At 41.9% G+C, this 19,111-nt stretch overlaps 2 protein-coding genes across 3 annotated transcripts; both read right to left on the reverse strand.

Annotated features, from left to right (window-relative positions):
- Positions 1–185: 185 nt before the first annotated feature.
- gtf2h2 (general transcription factor IIH, polypeptide 2) lies at positions 186–8,116 on the reverse strand. Its single transcript, XM_058374848.1, has 15 exons — positions 7,850–8,116; positions 6,114–6,191; positions 5,989–6,025; positions 5,813–5,899; positions 5,671–5,721; positions 5,524–5,578; positions 5,032–5,137; positions 4,358–4,448; positions 4,160–4,247; positions 3,809–3,916; positions 2,145–2,208; positions 1,891–1,997; positions 1,658–1,760; positions 1,136–1,175; positions 186–965 (listed from the first exon to the last, which is right to left on the reverse strand). The coding sequence occupies exons 1-15, from the start codon at positions 7,903–7,905 to the stop codon at positions 855–857; spliced, it is 1,182 nt and encodes a 393-aa protein (XP_058230831.1). The 5' UTR covers positions 7,906–8,116; the 3' UTR covers positions 186–854.
- Positions 8,117–8,738: 622 nt separating this feature from the next.
- On the reverse strand, positions 8,739–16,956 carry oclnb (occludin b). 2 transcript variants are annotated; one of them, XM_058374846.1, is made up of 9 exons: positions 16,820–16,956; positions 16,333–16,402; positions 15,576–16,236; positions 15,330–15,494; positions 14,454–14,572; positions 11,948–12,052; positions 10,816–10,987; positions 10,554–10,595; positions 8,739–9,167 (listed from the first exon to the last, which is right to left on the reverse strand). In XM_058374846.1, the coding sequence occupies exons 2-9, from the start codon at positions 16,368–16,370 to the stop codon at positions 9,069–9,071; spliced, it is 1,401 nt and encodes a 466-aa protein (XP_058230829.1). In that variant the 5' UTR covers positions 16,371–16,402; positions 16,820–16,956; the 3' UTR covers positions 8,739–9,068. The 2 variants fall into 2 exon arrangements, with proteins under 2 accessions (XP_058230829.1, XP_058230830.1); XM_058374847.1 differs by having other exon boundaries at positions 16,864–16,946.
- Between the last annotated feature and the right edge of the window lie 2,155 nt (positions 16,957–19,111).

The following is a 19,111-nucleotide window of genomic DNA, read 5'->3' on the forward strand; positions in this document are numbered from 1 at the left end:
GGTTAAAGCTCTGGGTTGTTGCTCAGAAGGTCAGAGTTGAAGCCCCAGCAGTCCTGAGCTATCACAGTTGGGCCCCTGAGTAAGGCCCTTAACCCTCCTGCTGTAGGGCTGCTGCATCATGGCTGACCCCAGTGCTTTGGGTCAAACTTTCCAAAGCTGTGATGTGTGAAGAAAGGAATTCGCTGTGTGAGAAATATAAAAGCATCTTTATTTGTTTTTATTTTGGATTCATTAGAGCCGAGTGAAGGAAATACAGCTGTGGTGCTAACACTTAGTTCTACCACACAGGAGAAAGGTTTGTACCCTGTTCTTTAAGGTTCTACCCTGGAAAAGAGAGTGAAGGCTCCTCCCTCACCCACATACAGGAGTTCTCAGACATCCACGGAAGTCTCTGTGATTGACAGGCGAGAGAAAGTAAGCCCCTCCCACTCACAAGCTGAGTGTCTCCAGGCTCTTAGAGCTCCATCCACCTGGCTGTTTATTACCCAACTCACCTAATCCAGCTAATCAGGATCTCCAGGAGTGTGTGATGCTATGGGGTGTGTGTGTGTGTGTGTGTGTGTGCGCGTGATGTTTTGGTTGAAACCAGTGGAGTCTCCAGGCTCTGATTTCTGTTGTGTATGATGTAGTATAGTTTACACACATTTTACCACCGTTTGAGGTTCGTGTAGAAATCAGATGTAACTAATACAAACCCAACGCTCGCTCACACACACACAATCTTGAATTAGTCTCTTCATTGAAAGCCGTAACTCTGTCACTGACTCCAGAAAGGATCCTGCAGAAGAAGGTTCTCCGAGTTCTCTCTCTCTGTGTGTGTGAGAGTGAGTGTGTGTGTGTTTTAAACTCCGTCCTCATGAAACTCCCTGTTTCTGTATGCAACATGGACAACAGTGCAGCGTGTCGTGAATGAACACATCACACTCCACACAGAACACACTCGCACACACCGGACACGTGAACACCTGGAGAGAGACGGGAGAGAGAGAGAGGGGGGGAGGGGGGCAGTGAAAGAGAAAGAGAGAGAGAGAGAGAGACAGAGAGAGAGAGACAGAGAGAGAGATTATTTAAGAGGAGATGAGTATCCTATAAGATAAACTGAAATAAATCAGTAACATAAAGCAGTGAAACTCACACTTTTGTCCTTCAGCTCTCCCTGACAGGCCTGACAGAACCTGAGTGAGGAGGAGGAACGTGTTACTGTGTGTTATTGTGTGTTACTGTGTGTTACTGTGTGTTATTGTGTGTTACTGTGTGTTACTGTGTGTTACTGTTTGTTATTGTGTGTTACTGTGTGTTACTGTGTGTTATTGTGTGTTACTGTGTGTTACTGTTTGTTATTGTGTGTTACTATGTGTGTTATTGTGTGTGTTACTGTGTGTTACTGTTTGTTATTGTGTGTTACTGTGTGTTACTGTGTGTTACTGTGTGTTACTGTTTGTTATTGTGTGTAAAGTAAAGGAATGTTCCGTGTGTTTATAAACACAGTAATTTCTCGTTTTAAGCTCCAGACCTTTACATGGACTCAGTCAGTGTGTCACATACAGTATGTACACCTCTGGAGCTAGCGGTGTTCCGGTTAGCTGAGTGTCTGGTATTTGTTTTAATCACAGCTCTAATAAACACACAGTATAAACTGTAGGTCTCTAACACACACCTGTCTCCTGTGTGCTCCTCTAGAGGATGCTCCTGAAAAGCTTCCAGAGGAAAGAGGTGATGGAAGGAACGAGCCAGGTGAGGGGCGGAGACCAGCGTCAGACCTGAGGATCACACACACCGAGTTAACACTACTTACACACACACACACACACACACACACACACACACACACACACCATCAGAGCTATCTGAGCACAGGATGCGTCAGAGGAATGTTTAATCAGGACGTACCACACACTTTACACTCCACAGGCAGCTCGGTGTATTTGGCTCTGCACTGGGGACAGAAATATCCTCCGAGACTGAGCCCCGGGCCTCCGTCTGAGCTCTCCAAGTGCCTGAGCGCGCACACACAAAGACACACACAAACACATTAGTGTTCATTAATATAATGTTCACTAGTCAAATCATTGGGTGAATTTTATTTATCAACACTCAGGACGTTTCTCACTGGTTGAGTGTGTGATCATGTGATCTGTACTTACGACATGCTGAAGGAAGGTTTGGCGTCTTGATCTAAAGCAGAAGCGATGACGTGCTGAGGGAAACCTGGAGACACCAGAGAAATGCAGCAAATGCATCATAAGTTCAGCTGCAGACACTGGCTGATTAAATTACAGTCACAGTAAAGGAGGCGTGTCCTCAGTGTTTGTGTCAGTCACAGTAAAGGAGGCGTGTCCTCAGTGTTTGTGTCAGTCACAGTAAAGGAGGCGTGTCCTCAGTGTGTGTCAGTCACAGTAAAGGAGGCGTGTCCTCAGTGTGTGTCAGTCACAGTAAAGGAGGCGTGTCCTCAGTGTGTGTCAGTCACAGTAAAGGAGGCGTGTCCTCAGTGTGTCAGTCACAGTAAAGGAGGCGTGTCCTCAGTGTGTGTCAGTCACAGTAAAGGAGGCGTGTCCTCAGTGTGTCTCAGTCACAGTAAAGGAGGCGTGTCCTCAGTGTGTCTCAGTCACAGTAAAGGAGGCGTGTCCTCAGTGTGTCTCAGTCACAGTAAAGGAGGTGTGTCCTCAGTGTGTGTCAGTCACAGTAAAGGAGGCGTGTCCTCAGTGTGTGTCAGTCACAGTAAAGAAGGCGTGTCCTCAGTGTGTGTCAGTCACAGTAAAGGAGGCGTGTTCTCAGTGTGTGTCAGTCACAGTAAAGGAGGCGTGTTCTCAGTGTGTGTCAGTCACAGTAAAGGAGGCGTGTTCTCAGTGTGTGTCAGTCACAGTAAAGGAGGCGTGTTCTCAGTGTGTGTCAGTCACAGTAAAGGAGGCGTGTTCTCAGTGTGTGTCAGTCACAGTAAAGGAGGCGTGTTCTCAGTGTGTGTCAGTCACAGTAAAGGAGGCGTGTTCTCAGTGTGTGTCAGTCACAGTAAAGGAGGCGTGTTCTCAGTGTGTGTCAGTCACAGTAAAGGAGGCGTGTTCTCAGTGTGTGTCAGTCACAGTAAAGGAGGCGTGTTCTCAGTGTGTGTCAGTCACAGTAAAGGAGGTGTGTTCTCAGTGTGTGTCAGTCACAGTAAAGGAGGTGTGTTCTCAGTGTGTCAGTCACAGTAAAGGAGGTGTGTCCTCAGTGTGTGTCAGTCACAGTAAAGGAGGTGTGTCCTCAGTGTGTGTCAGTCACAGTAAAGAAGGCGTGTTCTCAGTGTGTGTCAGTCACAGTAAAGGAGGCGTGTTCTCAGTGTGTGTCAGTCACAGTAAAGGAGGCGTGTCCTCAGTGTGTGTCAGTCACAGTAAAGGAGGCGTGTTCTCAGTGTGTGTCAGTCACAGTAAAGGAGGCGTGTTCTCAGTGTGTGTCAGTCACAGTAAAGGAGGTGTGTTCTCAGTGTGTGTCAGTCACAGTAAAGGAGGCGTGTTCTCAGTGTGCCAGTCACAGTAAAGGAGGTGTGGCCTCTCACTTCTCCAAGCCTTACATATATAGTGTGTACATCAGATTTGATCCGTTATGTGATTATTATAGGACTGTACATAATTTTAACTTGTGTCAAATCCATCATTTTCATCCTTGCCACATGGCTACAGTGAAACTCTCATCTGATTAGAGGGTGAGGAAATTTAGGAAAGACATTTAAACCATGATCATCCTCAAGCCCAGATCTACAGAGTGTCCATGATCGTGACTCGGATGTTGAATGTGTTCACTATGCTGTGTGAAAGCTGCTGTTCTGCTGAGTTACCCATGCGGATGAGCGAACACTCGGAGGACGAGCTGGCAGGAGGAGGCTTCACGTGGAACGTCAGCAGCTCCTTAAAGTGGCTCTCGTCCAGGATCACGTTGTAGCTTCCTGTTAAAGAACACGGCACGTTTAGGATCCGTTGGTATGATCTAATCTAATCCGATCATCTAACACATCAACCATTTTAACAATTAATTAAAGCCCAACCCTGTTCTCAGAGCTCCACCGATAATCCTGGCTTTATTACACCGTTGAGGTGTGTTTACATGTTTCACCAGCACTGAAACTGGGTCACGAGGAGGAGAAGCAGGTCTCACTAACACGCACACACACACGCACACACACACTCACCTCCAGTTTCTCTGGTGAGAACCGAACACACCCGAACCTCAGCAGACAGTCCGATCACAGATACTCGAATTTTAAGTGATTTCAGGGTCTGTTACCAAAAAAAGATATTTAATCAGACAAAACAGGTCAGTGTTTAATTCTAGAAAATACTGTGTGTGTTTTGGTCAAAAAAAAAAAAACACAGTCCTGCTGCTGTACCTTGATGAGGTCGTAGATGTTGGCTGGATCACAGGTGGTCAGACTGCTGAAGATGACCAGAATCTCTCGGCTGGTATGTCCTGGCATGTGTCTACACACACACACACACACACACACACACTCCTATCAGAGCATGACATATAAGAGAATGTCAGTCAACTGATGATGAGAATTCTGTCTCTTTTCAGTGAGTCAGATCATTTGATTCAACTCACAAATAAGAGTCGATTCTTCTAGCTTCAAATTGACTCTCTGTCCTGTTAACTAAACTGGACAAAGTTTGTGAGATTTTGATTAGGTGTTTCGTTATTGTTCTTTGCCTAAAGAGGGGAAAGAAATCGTGTAACAATGTTGTGGTCTGAATTCTGATTTAGAAAATATCATGACTTTGTTCTGTACAGTAAACTTCACTGCATGAATATTACAGTGCTGCTGATTCATTACCCAGTGCAGGGTGGTACCTCTCCTGCTGAATCATTCACACAGCTGAGAGTCAGACCCATGACACAACATTCACACACATGAACAGCTCTCAAGTTTCCAATGCAAACGATTTGATTAAATTGCAATGCACATGTATTTGTATTCACATTAATATGAGTCAGTGTTCGCCTAAAAGAGTTAATTGAAATAGAAATCTGTGATTCAGTAATCTGTGATGTAACTCCACCCACTTGAGCGTCTGCATGGCGATGCTGAGGGCGTTGTACAGAGACGGTTCTCCCACACACCCCGAGTCCACGGCTTTCTTCAAGGCCGCTGTGTGTTTCTTAGGGTTTCCTGGTTCAAGAAAAATGGAGTGTTTAAAAAAGATCTATCTATCTATCTATCCATCCATCCATCCATCGGCTAATATGATGTATTACTTCTTTCTACTACACTTCTGTGGGGGTTTTTTGCCTTATTTGCATTTACTGTTTATTATTTATTTATTTATTACCTTTTTCCTTTGTAAAGAACTAAAAGCTGCTACAGAAACATTACAATTATCATTATTATTATTATAAGGTAGTACTAGTAGTATACTACAGAAGCAGTGGTATAATTAACATAATTATTGTTCCTGTTACAATTACTATACAATATCATTATTATTGTATAATTAGAAGAAGAAAAAGAGGAGGAAGAAGAGTTGTTCTTGATCAGTCTGAGTGTTTGTTATTCACCTGCAAGGTCAGTGAGTTTCTCGGCTCTTTTGTTCTTGGTGGTGATGATTCCAATCTGCAGAAGAGAAAAGGAACTAATTAAAGATCACAAACTCTAATAGAAGGAGCTAATATCACATCTATACTATATAATAGTCTACATGTTACCTGACTGATGGGGTTCTGGTCAAAGTATTCTTCAACAAAATACTCCATGAGCTGAGGAGGAAACCAGAGCGTAACGGTGTGTGAGTGTGTGTATGATTATTTATTTATCTCAGACAGCGAGTGTTGGGAAGTCAGCTCTCACCTTCAGCGTGGACGTGAGTCGGTTGGGCTTCAGGTCCTGGTCCTCCATTGTCCGAGACGAGTCGATCACCACGTACAGGTGACGCATCTGCACACAGATTACCGCAGATTAATGACAAAACACTGTAAACCTTTTCAATTAAATTATGAGACCATATTTAGAAGAGGAGCGCTCACCATTCCCAGCCGAACCTGCCCATGGCTCTCGAACACCCTACAACACAACACGAGGAACATCAGCACTCACATTCCCATGCTGTTTAGTATAATAGACATAACACACACTCTTCCCTCAGGCTCACCTCTTCCGCTTTGCCTCGAAGAGAATGTCCTCTACGGTGGCTTTCAGGGACCCTGACTCGTCCTCCTTCAGCACCTCCCTGAGGACAGACAAAAGGAGAAAAGTTTCATCACGGATTCAGGAAGCGATTTATTCAAATCAGGGACACAGCTGATCCCGGGAACACCGGGTGTGAGGCAGGAATACACCTCGGATGAGATGAGAAACCAGGACTAGTGCACCATGCAGACACATGAGGAAACTCAGACTTAAGAGGCTCATGCTGGAGGTAGCAGAGCTGAAGACGTTGAGGTTCTCTTTGAGAGTGACATGGTTGGACAGGATTAGGAGTACATCAGAGGGACGGCTCATGTTGGATGTTTGGGGGACAAAGTTAGGGAGGCCAGGTTAAGATGGTTTGGACATGTCCAGAGGAGGGAGAGTGAGTATATTGGTAGGAGAATGTTGGACATGGAGCTGCCAGGCAGGAGGAAAAGAGGAAGGTCAAAGAGGAGGTATATGGATGTAATAAATGAGGATATGAAGCTAGTGGGTGCTGAGGTTGCAGAAGATAGGGATAGGTGGAGAAAAATGATTCACTGTGGCGACTCCTGAAGGGACAAGCCGAAAGAAGAAGACGAAATCCAGTGCTTTAGCAGTTATATCCACTTGTTTCCTTTTTTCTACCCATCCCGAGGCATCTAGAGATTGTGCCAGCTCCAGTAAACCTTCAGTGAGAAGAGGCCAATCCTGAGAGGATCCTGAAGCATTCAGAGTTGCACCAGCTCCAACTGGATTCTGCTTCGTGAGGATTTGGGTATTTAAAGTGAAGATGCCAACCCTGTGTGGATTTTGAGGACAACAACCTCCTAATTAATACACACTAATATTCTACATATGCTGTATCTGCATCACACAACTCCAACAGACTGTACATGACTATAGGAAGGACATTGTTCATAATCACACACTCCCACGTTTAGAATAATTTATAATCACACTCTCCGGGGTCAGAGGGCGCTGGTGGCTTAGTGGTAGTTTTCTCGCCTACCACTCAAAGGCCTGGGTTCAATTCCCAGCCAGTGCCCAAACCCCAGCCACTGGATGCAGTGCCGGTCCCAAGCCCAAATAAAAACGGGAGGGTTGCTTCAGGAAGGGCATCCGGCGTAAAACCTGTGCCAAGTTGTTGCGTGGACCGGTTGATCCGCTGTAGTGACCCCTCACACATGTACGGAGCGGCCGAAAGATCAGTAACAACCCTCCGGTGTCACCCAAATGAGGATGAGGTTCCCCTTTAGAGTCTGGCTCCTCTCAAGGTTTCTTCCTCATACCATCTAAGGAAGCTTTTCCCCGCCTCAGGCTTGCTCACTAGGGATGATTTTGTCTAACATCTAGGACTTTTTGCACTATGTTTATTTGTTTCTTATGTTCTGTTAAGGTGCTTTGAGACAATGTCCATTGCTGGAAGCACTAAACAAATAACATGAACTGAAAATACTAATGACCAGAAGGTTATGGGTTCAGATCTTGCTTTAGATCAACAAAATGACTAAAAGTCTGTATTATAAAGACAGGTATATTTCTAAGCTTTATTCTGTCCTACTTGTGATGAGTTTAATGGCATTTCTACACACGGGGATTAAAAGTGAGTCCCGGGATAAAGAGAAACTTTCCATTTAGTCAGGAGTCTGTTCTCTTATTATTAAAATATATATTTATCTAAAGACAGAGAGTTAGAAGTGTTTAATATTCCCTCACCATGTTCGTTCATAACCTCCTTCCCAGCGCTTTGCTCTCTCCGGCTCCTCGTCCATCTTTATATACACTAAAAACTAAAGAAAATAAACCAGTGCCTGCTACTTTTAGCTTATTTCACAAACTCAATAATCCGTCCATGTGCGGAGTTTATATAACTATAGTTTCCTGTATTTTAATATAAACTCGCACATTTATACAGCTGAAGAAGTAACTGCAGCAGTTAGCACTCGGCTAGCGCTGTATTCGTGTGCAACACCATAATCATTCCCCTCCCCTAGAAATAAAGCACGCAGGATCTACAGTTCCGGCTTAGTGTCCTTCCTTTAATCAGCTTATATAACTTCATTATTTTACAGAAAAAAAAACTCCAAACTTCATAATGTGTGGAAAAAAAAACCTAAGTAAAATAATACATTTTTTTATTAAGTTGCTCAATACAGAATGTACATGCAAAAAAAGACCGAGGCAGAATACAGAACGAATTAAAAACAAAATTGCATTAAAAAAAATAAATGACGTAAAATTACAGTTGCCCACAAATTCTATAAGAGGACAGAATATTACAGTATAATATAATAATAATAATAATAATAATAATAATAATAATAATAATAATTCAGTATTATAACAAATTATATAACATGATATTAAAAAGAAAAAGCATCATTTACAAAAATCTATTTGAATAAAATATATTAAAAAAACAACAAAAACCCCTGGGTTTTAAAATGTCAGAAGGCTTTATTCCTTTTGATATATTCAGGTCTGGAACACTTTGTTCATCCTACAAGCCACCATTTGGTCACCATTTTAAAGTGCTTCCAGATTTTACACGAGTTTATCTGACCCTCCGAACGTTTTCAGTGCTGCAGCTCTCGGCCTGAGTGTGAGCCCATCATTAAAAAAAAAAAAAGGTATACAGGAGAGACACGGTACACACTTCCTGATAAAAACAGCAGGATACTGAACTTTAGGGCAAAAGACAATCTGCATCCTGCTTTGGTTTCACATTTATCCCATCAACGGGTTCATTATACAGCAAAGAAACACCAGAATTATAAAAACTGTTAAAACTAGAGGAGGAAGGGGGAAAAAGAAGAAGCTTATCGTGTTTGTAATGGCTCAAAAGTGACATCATCAAAATAAGCTGAGAGGCTCGAACAGGGACAACGAACGACACGTGGAAACAAAAAAACACAACACAAGGCGTCCAAGCTCCTCACGGTCTCCGGTCATAATCGCTCACCCTCTTCTTCAGAAGCGCCAATTTTCCTTTCAGCTGTTTGCATCTCTTCTTCTTCATCTGGTAATCTGACGACTGTGAGGGACACAAGGTCACAGGTCATGAGACAAGAATTACAGAAGACTTAGAACAAGACAGTAATAAGAAAATGTCCAGCTAGACAAAATTCCTGGATGTAAGGCAGTTTGATGTGGTATATGTTCCATATTGTTGTTGTTTTTTCCAGCACTACCATGTTAACCACACACTCGATACGTGGGTGAACTTGACATGGAGAATAAACACACACTTCTCTATCTGATCATCTGGAAACACTGTTTTTGTCATCAAGTTCTCTAATCAGAAATGAGAGAATAAAAATTCTGTGGAAAATCTAAAGCTAAAGTCTGCAGCTCTTTAACTATCCATCCATCCATTCTCTATACCTGCTTTATTCCTAATTAGGGTCATGGGGGTCTGCTGGAGCCTATCCCAGCACACAGGTACACCCTGGACAGGTCTCCAGTCCATCACAGGGCCACATATAGACAGACAACCACTCACACTCACACCTATGGACAATTTTAGAATCACCAATCTACCTCATGTACATGTTTTTGGACTGTGGGAGGAAACTGGAGTACCCGGAGGAAACCCACACAGAAAGGCCCCTGTCTGTTCAAACCCAGGACCTTCTTGCTGTGAGGCTAACCACTAAGCCACCATGCTGCCCGCTCTTTAACTAGCTTCTGCAATAGTTCATGAACTCAACTAAACTACAGCCTGTATTTTTTTTTCCATGGCAGTGTTTCATGTTGCCCAAAGAGTCGATGGATTCTCCGAGTGAAACATAAAGAACCTCAGGAGGAAAACCTGAAGATGAGATCATGCACAATAAACCTCAATAGACTTGTTCTGGAGGAAGGTTTCGATGGAAAACCTGAGAGCAGAGTGGAAGCCTGAATCTTTTCTTAGAAGCTTGACACCTAATTATTCAGTGAAGCTTTGAAGAAGGAGGTGAAAGCGTGCAGTCATATGGCGAGCTCCACAATATGGAGTGTAATTATAGCAGGGAGTTTAAGTGTCTACGTTCTTGTAGAAGGACCTGTTAGACATTTACAGAATCATGTCCACGAGACATTTTTAAAGATTTGAAGGATGTTATTCTCCAAGAGAGGAGGACTCTGATCTTCTCAAAACCTTCCACACCAGAACTTTATCCAGCACAACTAAAACCCACACCTCCTTAATCCACAGGGACGACACTCGTCTTTTTTTTCTTTCAGGTATCTAAACCAACTCAACTCTAAACCTGACGCTGTTATCCTGTTATACCATACAACATCCAGCAGCAGCAGCATTCCAACACTGAGACACTCCAGTATCCGTCTCCCTCTACGGTCTGCCTCACAGCCTCTCTCGATCCACATCAAACTGCAGGTAAAGAAAGCAGCACAAAAATACTGGAGCACTGATTCTTACCCTCTTCAAGCTCTTCAGTCGTGTGTACACCTCCATGGCATCCTGAGTGACACGAGATCAAAATGAAGCTGGTTAAAGCATGCAGTCAACACAGAGACGTCTTCATTTCAGCCAGAGGAAGGATTTAAACACATCCTTTAAAAATACGACCTTGTGCTTGTGTACAATCTGTTCATCTTTGTGCATTTTGAGAACAAAATGAATCATATAGAACACTCACACAGTTATTTATTTCTTTTATTTATTTTCAGGTTCCACTCACCAGGAATTGTGGGCTTCCCTCCTGAAGGCCATCGAGTTCTCGGTCCACATCGGACAGGCCCTGGTTGATGTCGTCGAGCTCGGCCTGCAGACGCTTGTACTCCAAGAGGTCACGGTCGAACTGGCGCTTGTAATCCACCCGCTCGCTTTCATTCAAGATTGGAGGGAACTCGCTGTGAGAGAGAGAGAGAGAGAGATAGATACACAATGATGTCCCTGTCGCAGAGAATCCAACAGGTTTCCAAACTAATCCCGATCTATTAGTAAAGCAACATAAGCCAAAAACCTCTCCCTTATTTAGAGTGTGAAGTGTGCAGTTTACACAGCAAAGTGCTGAAGTCATGGAGATGTTGATTTGATAACGTTACACACCGCGCATCACCTGGGACTTTAGGACTGTTATTCTGACAACAGAATAAAAACATTCCTCATGTTAGACATTTAATGTCTGTAGTGACGAGAATCAGGACAGAAGAAATACGAAGAAGTTATGAAAATAAAGGTCTTTGGATTTGTTTTTTGGAAAGGTTTTAAAAATCAAATTCATCGAATAAACAATAGAAATGACACTAAATAACTCCATTTTCTCAAAATTAACTCAAAATTCCATTTCCTTTACTTTGTAATCAGCTGCATGATCTTCTGTTATTATCTCTGCATTGTTTTTTTTCCTTGTGCTGATTTCTCTGCACTTCTTCGCTTCCACACTTATCCAACAAAGTGTTTACGTCTAAACTGGGATTAAACAAAGCCCCTATGAGTATTGCTCACTGCAGAAAGACACCAAGTCTCTTATTACAAGCAATTTTTACCTCCGAATTCAAAATTAGGTCAAAAATCAGACAGAATGTGAACCTGACTTAAATGAAACACCAAAACAAAATAAACACCAACATATATAGAGTGTTTATAATGTGACTGCTGCTATGAGTCAGAGTTAAAGGTGTAGTATTATGTGAAGTTCACACTTTGCGGTTTCTCTGGAACAAGACCAAGTAGATCCACTGTGTTAAATGTAAACTATAAACACAGCGGAACAATTCTGGTTCCTGTAATTGGCACATGGAAACTTTTTTTTTTTTTCGCTTTATTTTTCCCCTCTGTGTAAAGTATAAAATTTAGAAGTTTCTGACCTGTCGTAGTCAGAGTCGTCCAGCTCGTCCGCCGAATCGGCTCCCGTGTCATAGTCTCTCGCTCGGCCTTTCAACACGATGGTCGTGCTGGTCGTATCGGAGTCACTGTTAACAAACAACATGGATATCATTTTAAATAAAAAAAAAGTGACTGAAAACCTTAGCTGAGGTCAGAGAGGTGAAAATGTTCAGGATTGTTTTTTACAATCACTCAACAAATGACACAGGGTTCGAAATCAAATGTCTAAATACTTTTTAAAAAGAAAAAACTTTTCATTTTTAGACATTTTTCTTGCAAATAAACAGCTACTGACCGACAGAGTCACATGATTGGTGAGGAATTGGGGGGGGACTAGGAACATGAATATTGACATTTAATAAATAAATAAATAATTTTTAAAAAGTCAATAAATAAAATAAAATAAAATAAAATAATAGCTGGCTGTGACTCACATGATCTAGAAAAGAGATTAAAGAGAGGAAGCATGTTATTGTTCAAAATATACACATAAGGGGAAAAAACACACTGTTTCATATATAATTGGACAGTTGTTGGGTGTCACATGACTGGACTGACAGACAGAAACAGTTCAGTAAATTCAAAGCAAAAGAAATTCTGAAAGAGCAGAAAGAGTCCTGACTTGTAAACAGTTGTGTTTTGCTAGTTTACTGTTTGCGGATTCGTTTTTAAGCGCTATATAAATAAGATGTTTGGTGAAGGTGAAGCCATCGTGCAACATTCTTTACCTCCTACCATTACGCAACATTCTGCCTTAAGCGTGTAGAAGAGCCTGTGTAGCTTAGTGGCTTTAATTAGCATCTGATTTGTTTCTAGCCGAGTCATAATCCACTGCTAAAGACTATAATCACAATTATGTAATTCTGCATTCTGATTGGTCAGGAGGTATCGAGTTATTTCCTGTTTTTATTAAAACACTCCTTCTAATAGGTTAGCGTTTCTATAGCAACAGCTCATTCACTGGTATGGAAGATGCTCCACTTAGTCTAAGACTCATGAAATCGAAGACTGAACTGATTTTTTTAAACAATGCGTTTAGTTTTCTGTAAGGTGATGTTTATTTAATATTTATGGAAGGAGACTCCAGTGTCAGTGCTTTCCATTATAACTGGTTACATCATAACAGGAAGCAACTTCCACAATATTAAACAACTGCCTCAGTGTTCAAGTCACAGCATGAGGAAAACATTTTTAAAAACAATCTTTAATTAACCTTTAAAACACGTGTTTATCTGTTCGGTCAGCCGGCTGGCTTCCTGTGGAGCAGGATGTTCGAGTTTTAAGAATGAACAAAAGAACTCCTGCTACATTCCTCTGCTTACTTCAGCTCTGCCGTGAGCAGGTACGTGAAGACAGTTACTTTGTTCTGGCTTCTAGTTTTCAGGAGAATTATGTTTGTGTATCCAGTCATAATTAACCATTATCTGTGTGTCTAGGAGGAACGAAATGAGAGCTATGGACTAAAGAAATCCAGACGGATATGAGATCAAGATCAGGGCGAGTTTCTCAAATGCATCGTAAAGTTAGCGTCACAATTCCGTCTCTTTACACTTTTTCACTCCTCAGATTTGATTCTATCTGTTTGTTTGTTGTGAAGGCAAAATGTTGTTTTACTTATTACTCATTTGAACAAAAGGACAGACATCTAGCAAAAATATATGGCTTTAATTTCATTAAGGTTTAAGTTTCATTGTACTAAATAAACTATGATAAATCTGTCGCTTCTACAGATAAGTCCACTCTGATTTAGCGTTGCCGTGTCGGAAAACCATTATTTGCACAGTATATAAAAATAATATATAGATGAGACCCACTGGCCCACGTTAGTTCTTTAGTATTCCATTTCAAACTAAACATATATAAACTGGAGGCCCCTGAGTGGCTGAAAATCTGTCTGTGTCATCTGTGTTCTCAGAGTGGGAGGGGCATAATCCCTCTCCCCTGTCAATCACAGGGACACTAGCCAATCATGACCATCTGTGAGATCACGTCTCAGAGGAAGCATGTGTTAGCAGTTTCTAAAGCACACGGGTGTGTATCAGTGACTACCAGGTAAATTACAGGTCACTAATGTGTTCTTTAAAACATAACTACAGAGTGATGCTAAAGGAGGACGACATGGCGGCTGAATATCCAAGTCCTGCAATTTAATCATATTTTCATGATCAAAATGCAAACAGAATAAGGTTCTAGTGTCCAGATGTTAACTGGAGAACATTCTAGGAGAAAGTCATTTTCTCATTTTTGTTTCTCAGATTGAAATATAAAATGAATGAACACAATGCCGCTGCTCAGTGCTTCTTTTCTGGGCAGGTCATTTGTTTAAGAATATTTCACCCATGCTAGCTAGTGGGTTGAAATAGGAAATCAAATTAGGAAGAAAAGAGTATTGTTTTTGTTCTAGTTTTCAGGGCTGTAACTTCCTCTTCCACCAGTCTTTTATCTAAACCCGGGGCTATGTTCAGTCTAATGGGCGTGCACACTCACCCAGGCAGGTAGATCGGTTTGGCCATGTCCAGGGGTTGGTCGAGATAATGCCGCGAGCTGCCAACATGATCGTTGTGGTCATTCAAGTAAGTCTCAGGCTCCCCGGACACGTCGGTCACCTGAGATCAGAGTTAAAACAGATTATAATCCTCCTCCAACCCTGCCTCAGAGTTCCCACTGGCCCGGATTTAAGTCTGTTTACTAAACAGGGTCCAGTTAGCAGAAAGAACAAAGGATATTTTAGGGAAGATACTTCAGATACTATCATAACATGCTTAAAGCAAACTGATTATTTTCAACATCAGCACATTGACTGAATACACAGCACCTAATCCTGTTTAAAGGTATCACGTCACATGCTGCTCTGTTCTTTTTTTTTCCTTTGTTGTCATCAGCACATACACACACTAACATACACACACACACACACTTGCTCTCTCTCTCTCTGGTAAACAATATGAAGGAACCCTGGTAGAACCAGTTCCTCCAGTTACTATGTGCAGATACTAGGACACAAATAGAGGACGAAACTGCCCCAGCTTTCACCGGCATGAAAATTTTCTCAGGCCAAGACCTACCTCTGTCCAATGTAAATATAAGAAGAATTTAAAAGCAGAAGGAAGAAGGAGGACATCATTCTCTCGCTGCAGTGGGTTTGCTGTTTAACTAGGCTAGAAAATTTTAACTTTGTTCACATCAAACCATAGCTGCTTTCACATATTGGAAAGTTAAGATATAGTAAGCTATTTAAGGGCCTTTTAGCGGTCTTGGACACGCCCAGAAACTTAACCACGATGCCTTTTCTTTAATTTGATTTGGTCCAGCTGTTAAGTGCGAAGGATTTAACATGCAGTAAACCCGTGGCATTCTACTCACCCATTTTTCCACACCATGAGAAAAGCCATCGTTGAGAGAACGGGGTTCCTCCCAGAGCACGCGGTGACTCCCATACCGGTTCATCTGGGAACGGGTTTTAATGGCAAACACCATCAGAATGATGAGCCCTACACCCACCAGGAATCCCAAAACGATTGCAATGGCCTGCAAGAAGGAAGACTCAACGTGAAGAATTTGCCTTTAAATCATGTGTGTATTTTTCTCTCATGAAAGTTGCCTGCTCACCTCCTGAGGTTCCACTACACAATAGTGGTACATGTACTGGTTGATAACCAGGCCTGATGTTTGTGGTTGGTTCTGGTACTGAGCACACAGCTGCCACATCATGTTGTACATCATGGAGCCAGAGCCCTGCGCCATGGGGTTGACGGCTACCAGGTAGACTATGCTGGCGATGAGCATGAGCAAGGCTAGGATTGCACAGATGATGATACTCGCCAGGTAGAACTTGGGGGACCTGGCTGTGCTCTGCCTCGAAACCACGAGGATAAAGATGATAAGCACGGCGATGAAAGTGATTCCAGCGATGGCGATGATGAAACCTTTGCCTGATAGAGGGTCCATGTAGTAGCCGCCATAGCCCCCACCATAGCCACCATAGCCATATGACCCGGCTCCTATGCCGCCGCCTCCATACATGTTCGACCCATAGCCTCCGTAATAGCCCATACCACCCATACCACCCATGCCCATGCCCCCGAGACCCATGTTATCCATGTCGTAGTCCCACGCCAGTGTGGACGCCACGCACGCAAACAATGCCACGCACATGATGATGATGATGATGCTCACAATCTTCATCACACCGGGTGGCGAAGTCCAGCGGTAAAAGTGGAGCATTTGTTCGTCAGGGTAGTGTGAGAAGGTGTGGTGTGACATTCTGTGACTAAAGAATTAAAAAAATGAATCAGTTACATGAATCAAGTCTGCTAACTATATGATTCCTGAATCACAAAATCAACTTATTATACACACAACTTACGTCCGCTTACTGCTGCTGGTGTGTCTGGGTGAAGGCATGATGGTGTCTTCTGCTGCTGACGCTTGGAACACTGATACCAAAAACAAAACAACACACGGTTTTTCTCAGTTTCAGAAGCTACACTGATCCCATGATGACTGAAAGTGATCGATTTACAGCACATTGCCCCTGACAGACCTCTTTTACATTCACACAGCCACACAGTTTTGCATAAATAATGATGGCGACATGGTGTAGAATGCGGATGCTGCTCTAATTGTGTTTTATATGAATAGGATCAGGATGAAGGATGAAATGAACGACTAATTTATATGTTCAGGAGCTCAGGAAGACTTTCGGAAAGAAAAGACGAGAAAAAAAAAACCAAGGAGATAAAGATCAATCGCGTGCTTTTAAAAGACGCAAGAGATTTATTCCCCACGCGCCACAAATATATGTTTTAAGTTACCTATTATCTATGATTTAGTGAACAAAAAAAATTATTTACCTGATATTCTTCCGAAACCCAAACCAAACAAAGCGATTACACACCTGTTCACCTGCGCTACAAAAGCCGTATGAGTAAAATCTCTCAATCTCTCTCTCTCTCTCTCTCTCTCTCAGGTGAGCAGTGCGTAGTACGTACAGGTACACAACTCAGGCCACGCCCTTCAGAACACCGGCCGCATCTCTCCTCAATGCCCCGAGGGCGCAAATATAATACTAGTGCGCATGCACTAATACTTAATTAACTAATACTTAAAAGACTTAACACTTAAACTTACGACACACACACACACACACTTTACTTATGTTCCACACATTTCAAGTTATTATCTCATTTAATTCTATAATATCTGTAAACGCATCAAATGTACACTGGAGTGATGTTTCTGATGCATTCTAGTGTGAATAATTACTAAATAAAAACTAAAATTGAAACAAATCCTTCTGTAGACGGATAGACAGGTCGATATTTTTAATCTACTAATTCTCTGAGATGGATGTGGGCTTCCTGTGGGTTCTCCAGTTTTATCCAGTTTCATGAATAGGTGTGAATGTGTGTGTGTGTGCGTGAGCCCAGCACCCCACCCCCACCCCCACCCCAACCTTACCGCCCCCCCAGTATTCCCAAAACTAGATCTGGTTTCACCTCAACACTGACCACTGACCAGGACAAAATACAACAACTGAATGGATGAATGTACATGGACTTGTGTGTGTGTGTGTGTGAGAGAGAGAGAGAGAGAGAGAGAGAGAGAGAGAGAGAGAGAGAGAGAGAGAGAGAGAGAGATAGATAGATAGATAGATAGATAGATAGATAGATAGATAGATAGATAGATAGATAGATAGATAGATAGATAGATAGATAGATAGATAGATAGAACTAAATGGTCAGCTAAGGTGAAATTTTCCAGGCACCAGACGTCATGATCATAAAGCTGGTGAACACTAAGGCATGACTCCCTCTGTATATTTTTTTATCTGATCTCTTGGCATCATGATCTGTTGTTTCCTGTCACATGAACGAGTTGTGATGGTGCTTTTAATTTCCATCTGTCAGGTTATTTTGGTAATTTGTGCTTCATGATACGATAGGCCTTTTTATTTCACTTATTAAATGTTGGCAGAAATAATCAGATATTTCCCAGTTATGTAGTGACTAACTAGTTTCATGACCATTTTCCCACACAAATAATACGCACCCACATTCACACACTCCCACACACTGCATCACTGATTTCCTCTGTAAAGTCAAAAAAGGCACTTTTGTACACCTTTTGTAACTTTAGTGTCCATTTAAATCTCTAATTAGGTAAGGTTTATTAAATAAGTCTAATTATATTCAGTAAATAGACTATAACCACATTTCCAGGTGAAGGATGTGTAGTGTATATATAAACTCCAGCTACAGGGAATGATACTGTTTTAGTCAGCCTGGGTTTAGCGTATGTTTGTAGCAGACCTGTTTATTAATTATATTTACAAGACCATACATCTCATACAAGACCAGTGTTTCATTTCTGATCCATAGTACAAATTTAAAACCTTTCTAAAACCGGCTCCATCCGGTATCAGGAGCACTATACGGTGGAGGAAGCCACACTCTCTCTCCTTGAAACTAGCTATAGGTAGTAAGGTGAAACTGGCGTCTAGGAACCCGTCAGACCAGTAAACGCTCACATCTCGAATTCCTTCATTACAACTGAGACACATCACAACACACCGTGCACCAGTGGTATGAGGGCGCTGCTGAGAACACTGAGCACATGTAGGTTTTAATCGAAAGTATGACAGACACGATAAGGGAAAGTCAGTCCGGCATGGGAGATGAATCTTCTTATACGGAACTGCCCGGTTTAACATCAGCTATTTTTTCTGATTAGATTCTCAGTGTCTCTGCTATATCCTTACACAAGGTTCTACCTTAAAGCCACAAAATGAATTGATATTGATATATATACAATAAACTCATTTTTATAATGATATATTTATTTATTCATCTATTTATTTATTCATCTGAAAAAATCAGCTGAATCTTGCACTAATCCCACAAATATCGTAAACACAATAATAATGTATACGAGACCTTCTATCTTTGTAGAAACTCAGCTTTCTTTTTTCTTTTTTTCCATAATGTCCCCCGGGAGAGACTAGAGAGACACCTCTGACCTCTAAGAAATTCAGATCCTTATCTAAAATGTTGTACAAAATGCAGTAATGTTTTCTTTTGGAATGTAGGAAGTCCAAACCATTTGTGAGGCGAAAGAAAATTCAAGTAGAGACACCTTTAAAAAAA

The sequence above is a fragment of the Hemibagrus wyckioides genome, linkage group LG22, assembly GCF_019097595.1.
Source record: "Hemibagrus wyckioides isolate EC202008001 linkage group LG22, SWU_Hwy_1.0, whole genome shotgun sequence".
Lineage (NCBI taxonomy): Eukaryota > Metazoa > Chordata > Actinopteri > Siluriformes > Bagridae > Hemibagrus > Hemibagrus wyckioides.

Excerpts from the sequence above, each read along its gene's own strand:
- oclnb (XM_058374846.1), bottom strand. The coding sequence starts at position 16,370 with ATGCCTTCACCCAGACACACCAGCAGCAGTAAGCGGAC. Across the intron at positions 14,573-15,329 it reads CTCATGGTGTGGAAAAATGG|GTGACCGACGTGTCCGGGGA; the intron begins GTGAGTAGAATG and ends CTCTGATCTCAG. Across the intron at positions 10,596-10,815 it reads AGGGAAGCCCACAATTCCTG|GATGCCATGGAGGTGTACAC; the intron begins GTGAGTGGAACC and ends CGTGTCACTCAG.
- gtf2h2 (XM_058374848.1), bottom strand. The coding sequence starts at position 7,905 with ATGGACGAGGAGCCGGAGAGAGCAAAGCGCTGGGAAGGAGGTTATGAA. Across the intron at positions 6,026-6,113 it reads TTCGAGGCAAAGCGGAAGAG|GGTGTTCGAGAGCCATGGGC; the intron begins GTGAGCCTGAGG and ends GTTGTGTTGTAG. Across the intron at positions 2,209-3,808 it reads GTGTTCGCTCATCCGCATGG|GTTTCCCTCAGCACGTCATC; the intron begins GTAACTCAGCAG and ends TGGTGTCTCCAG.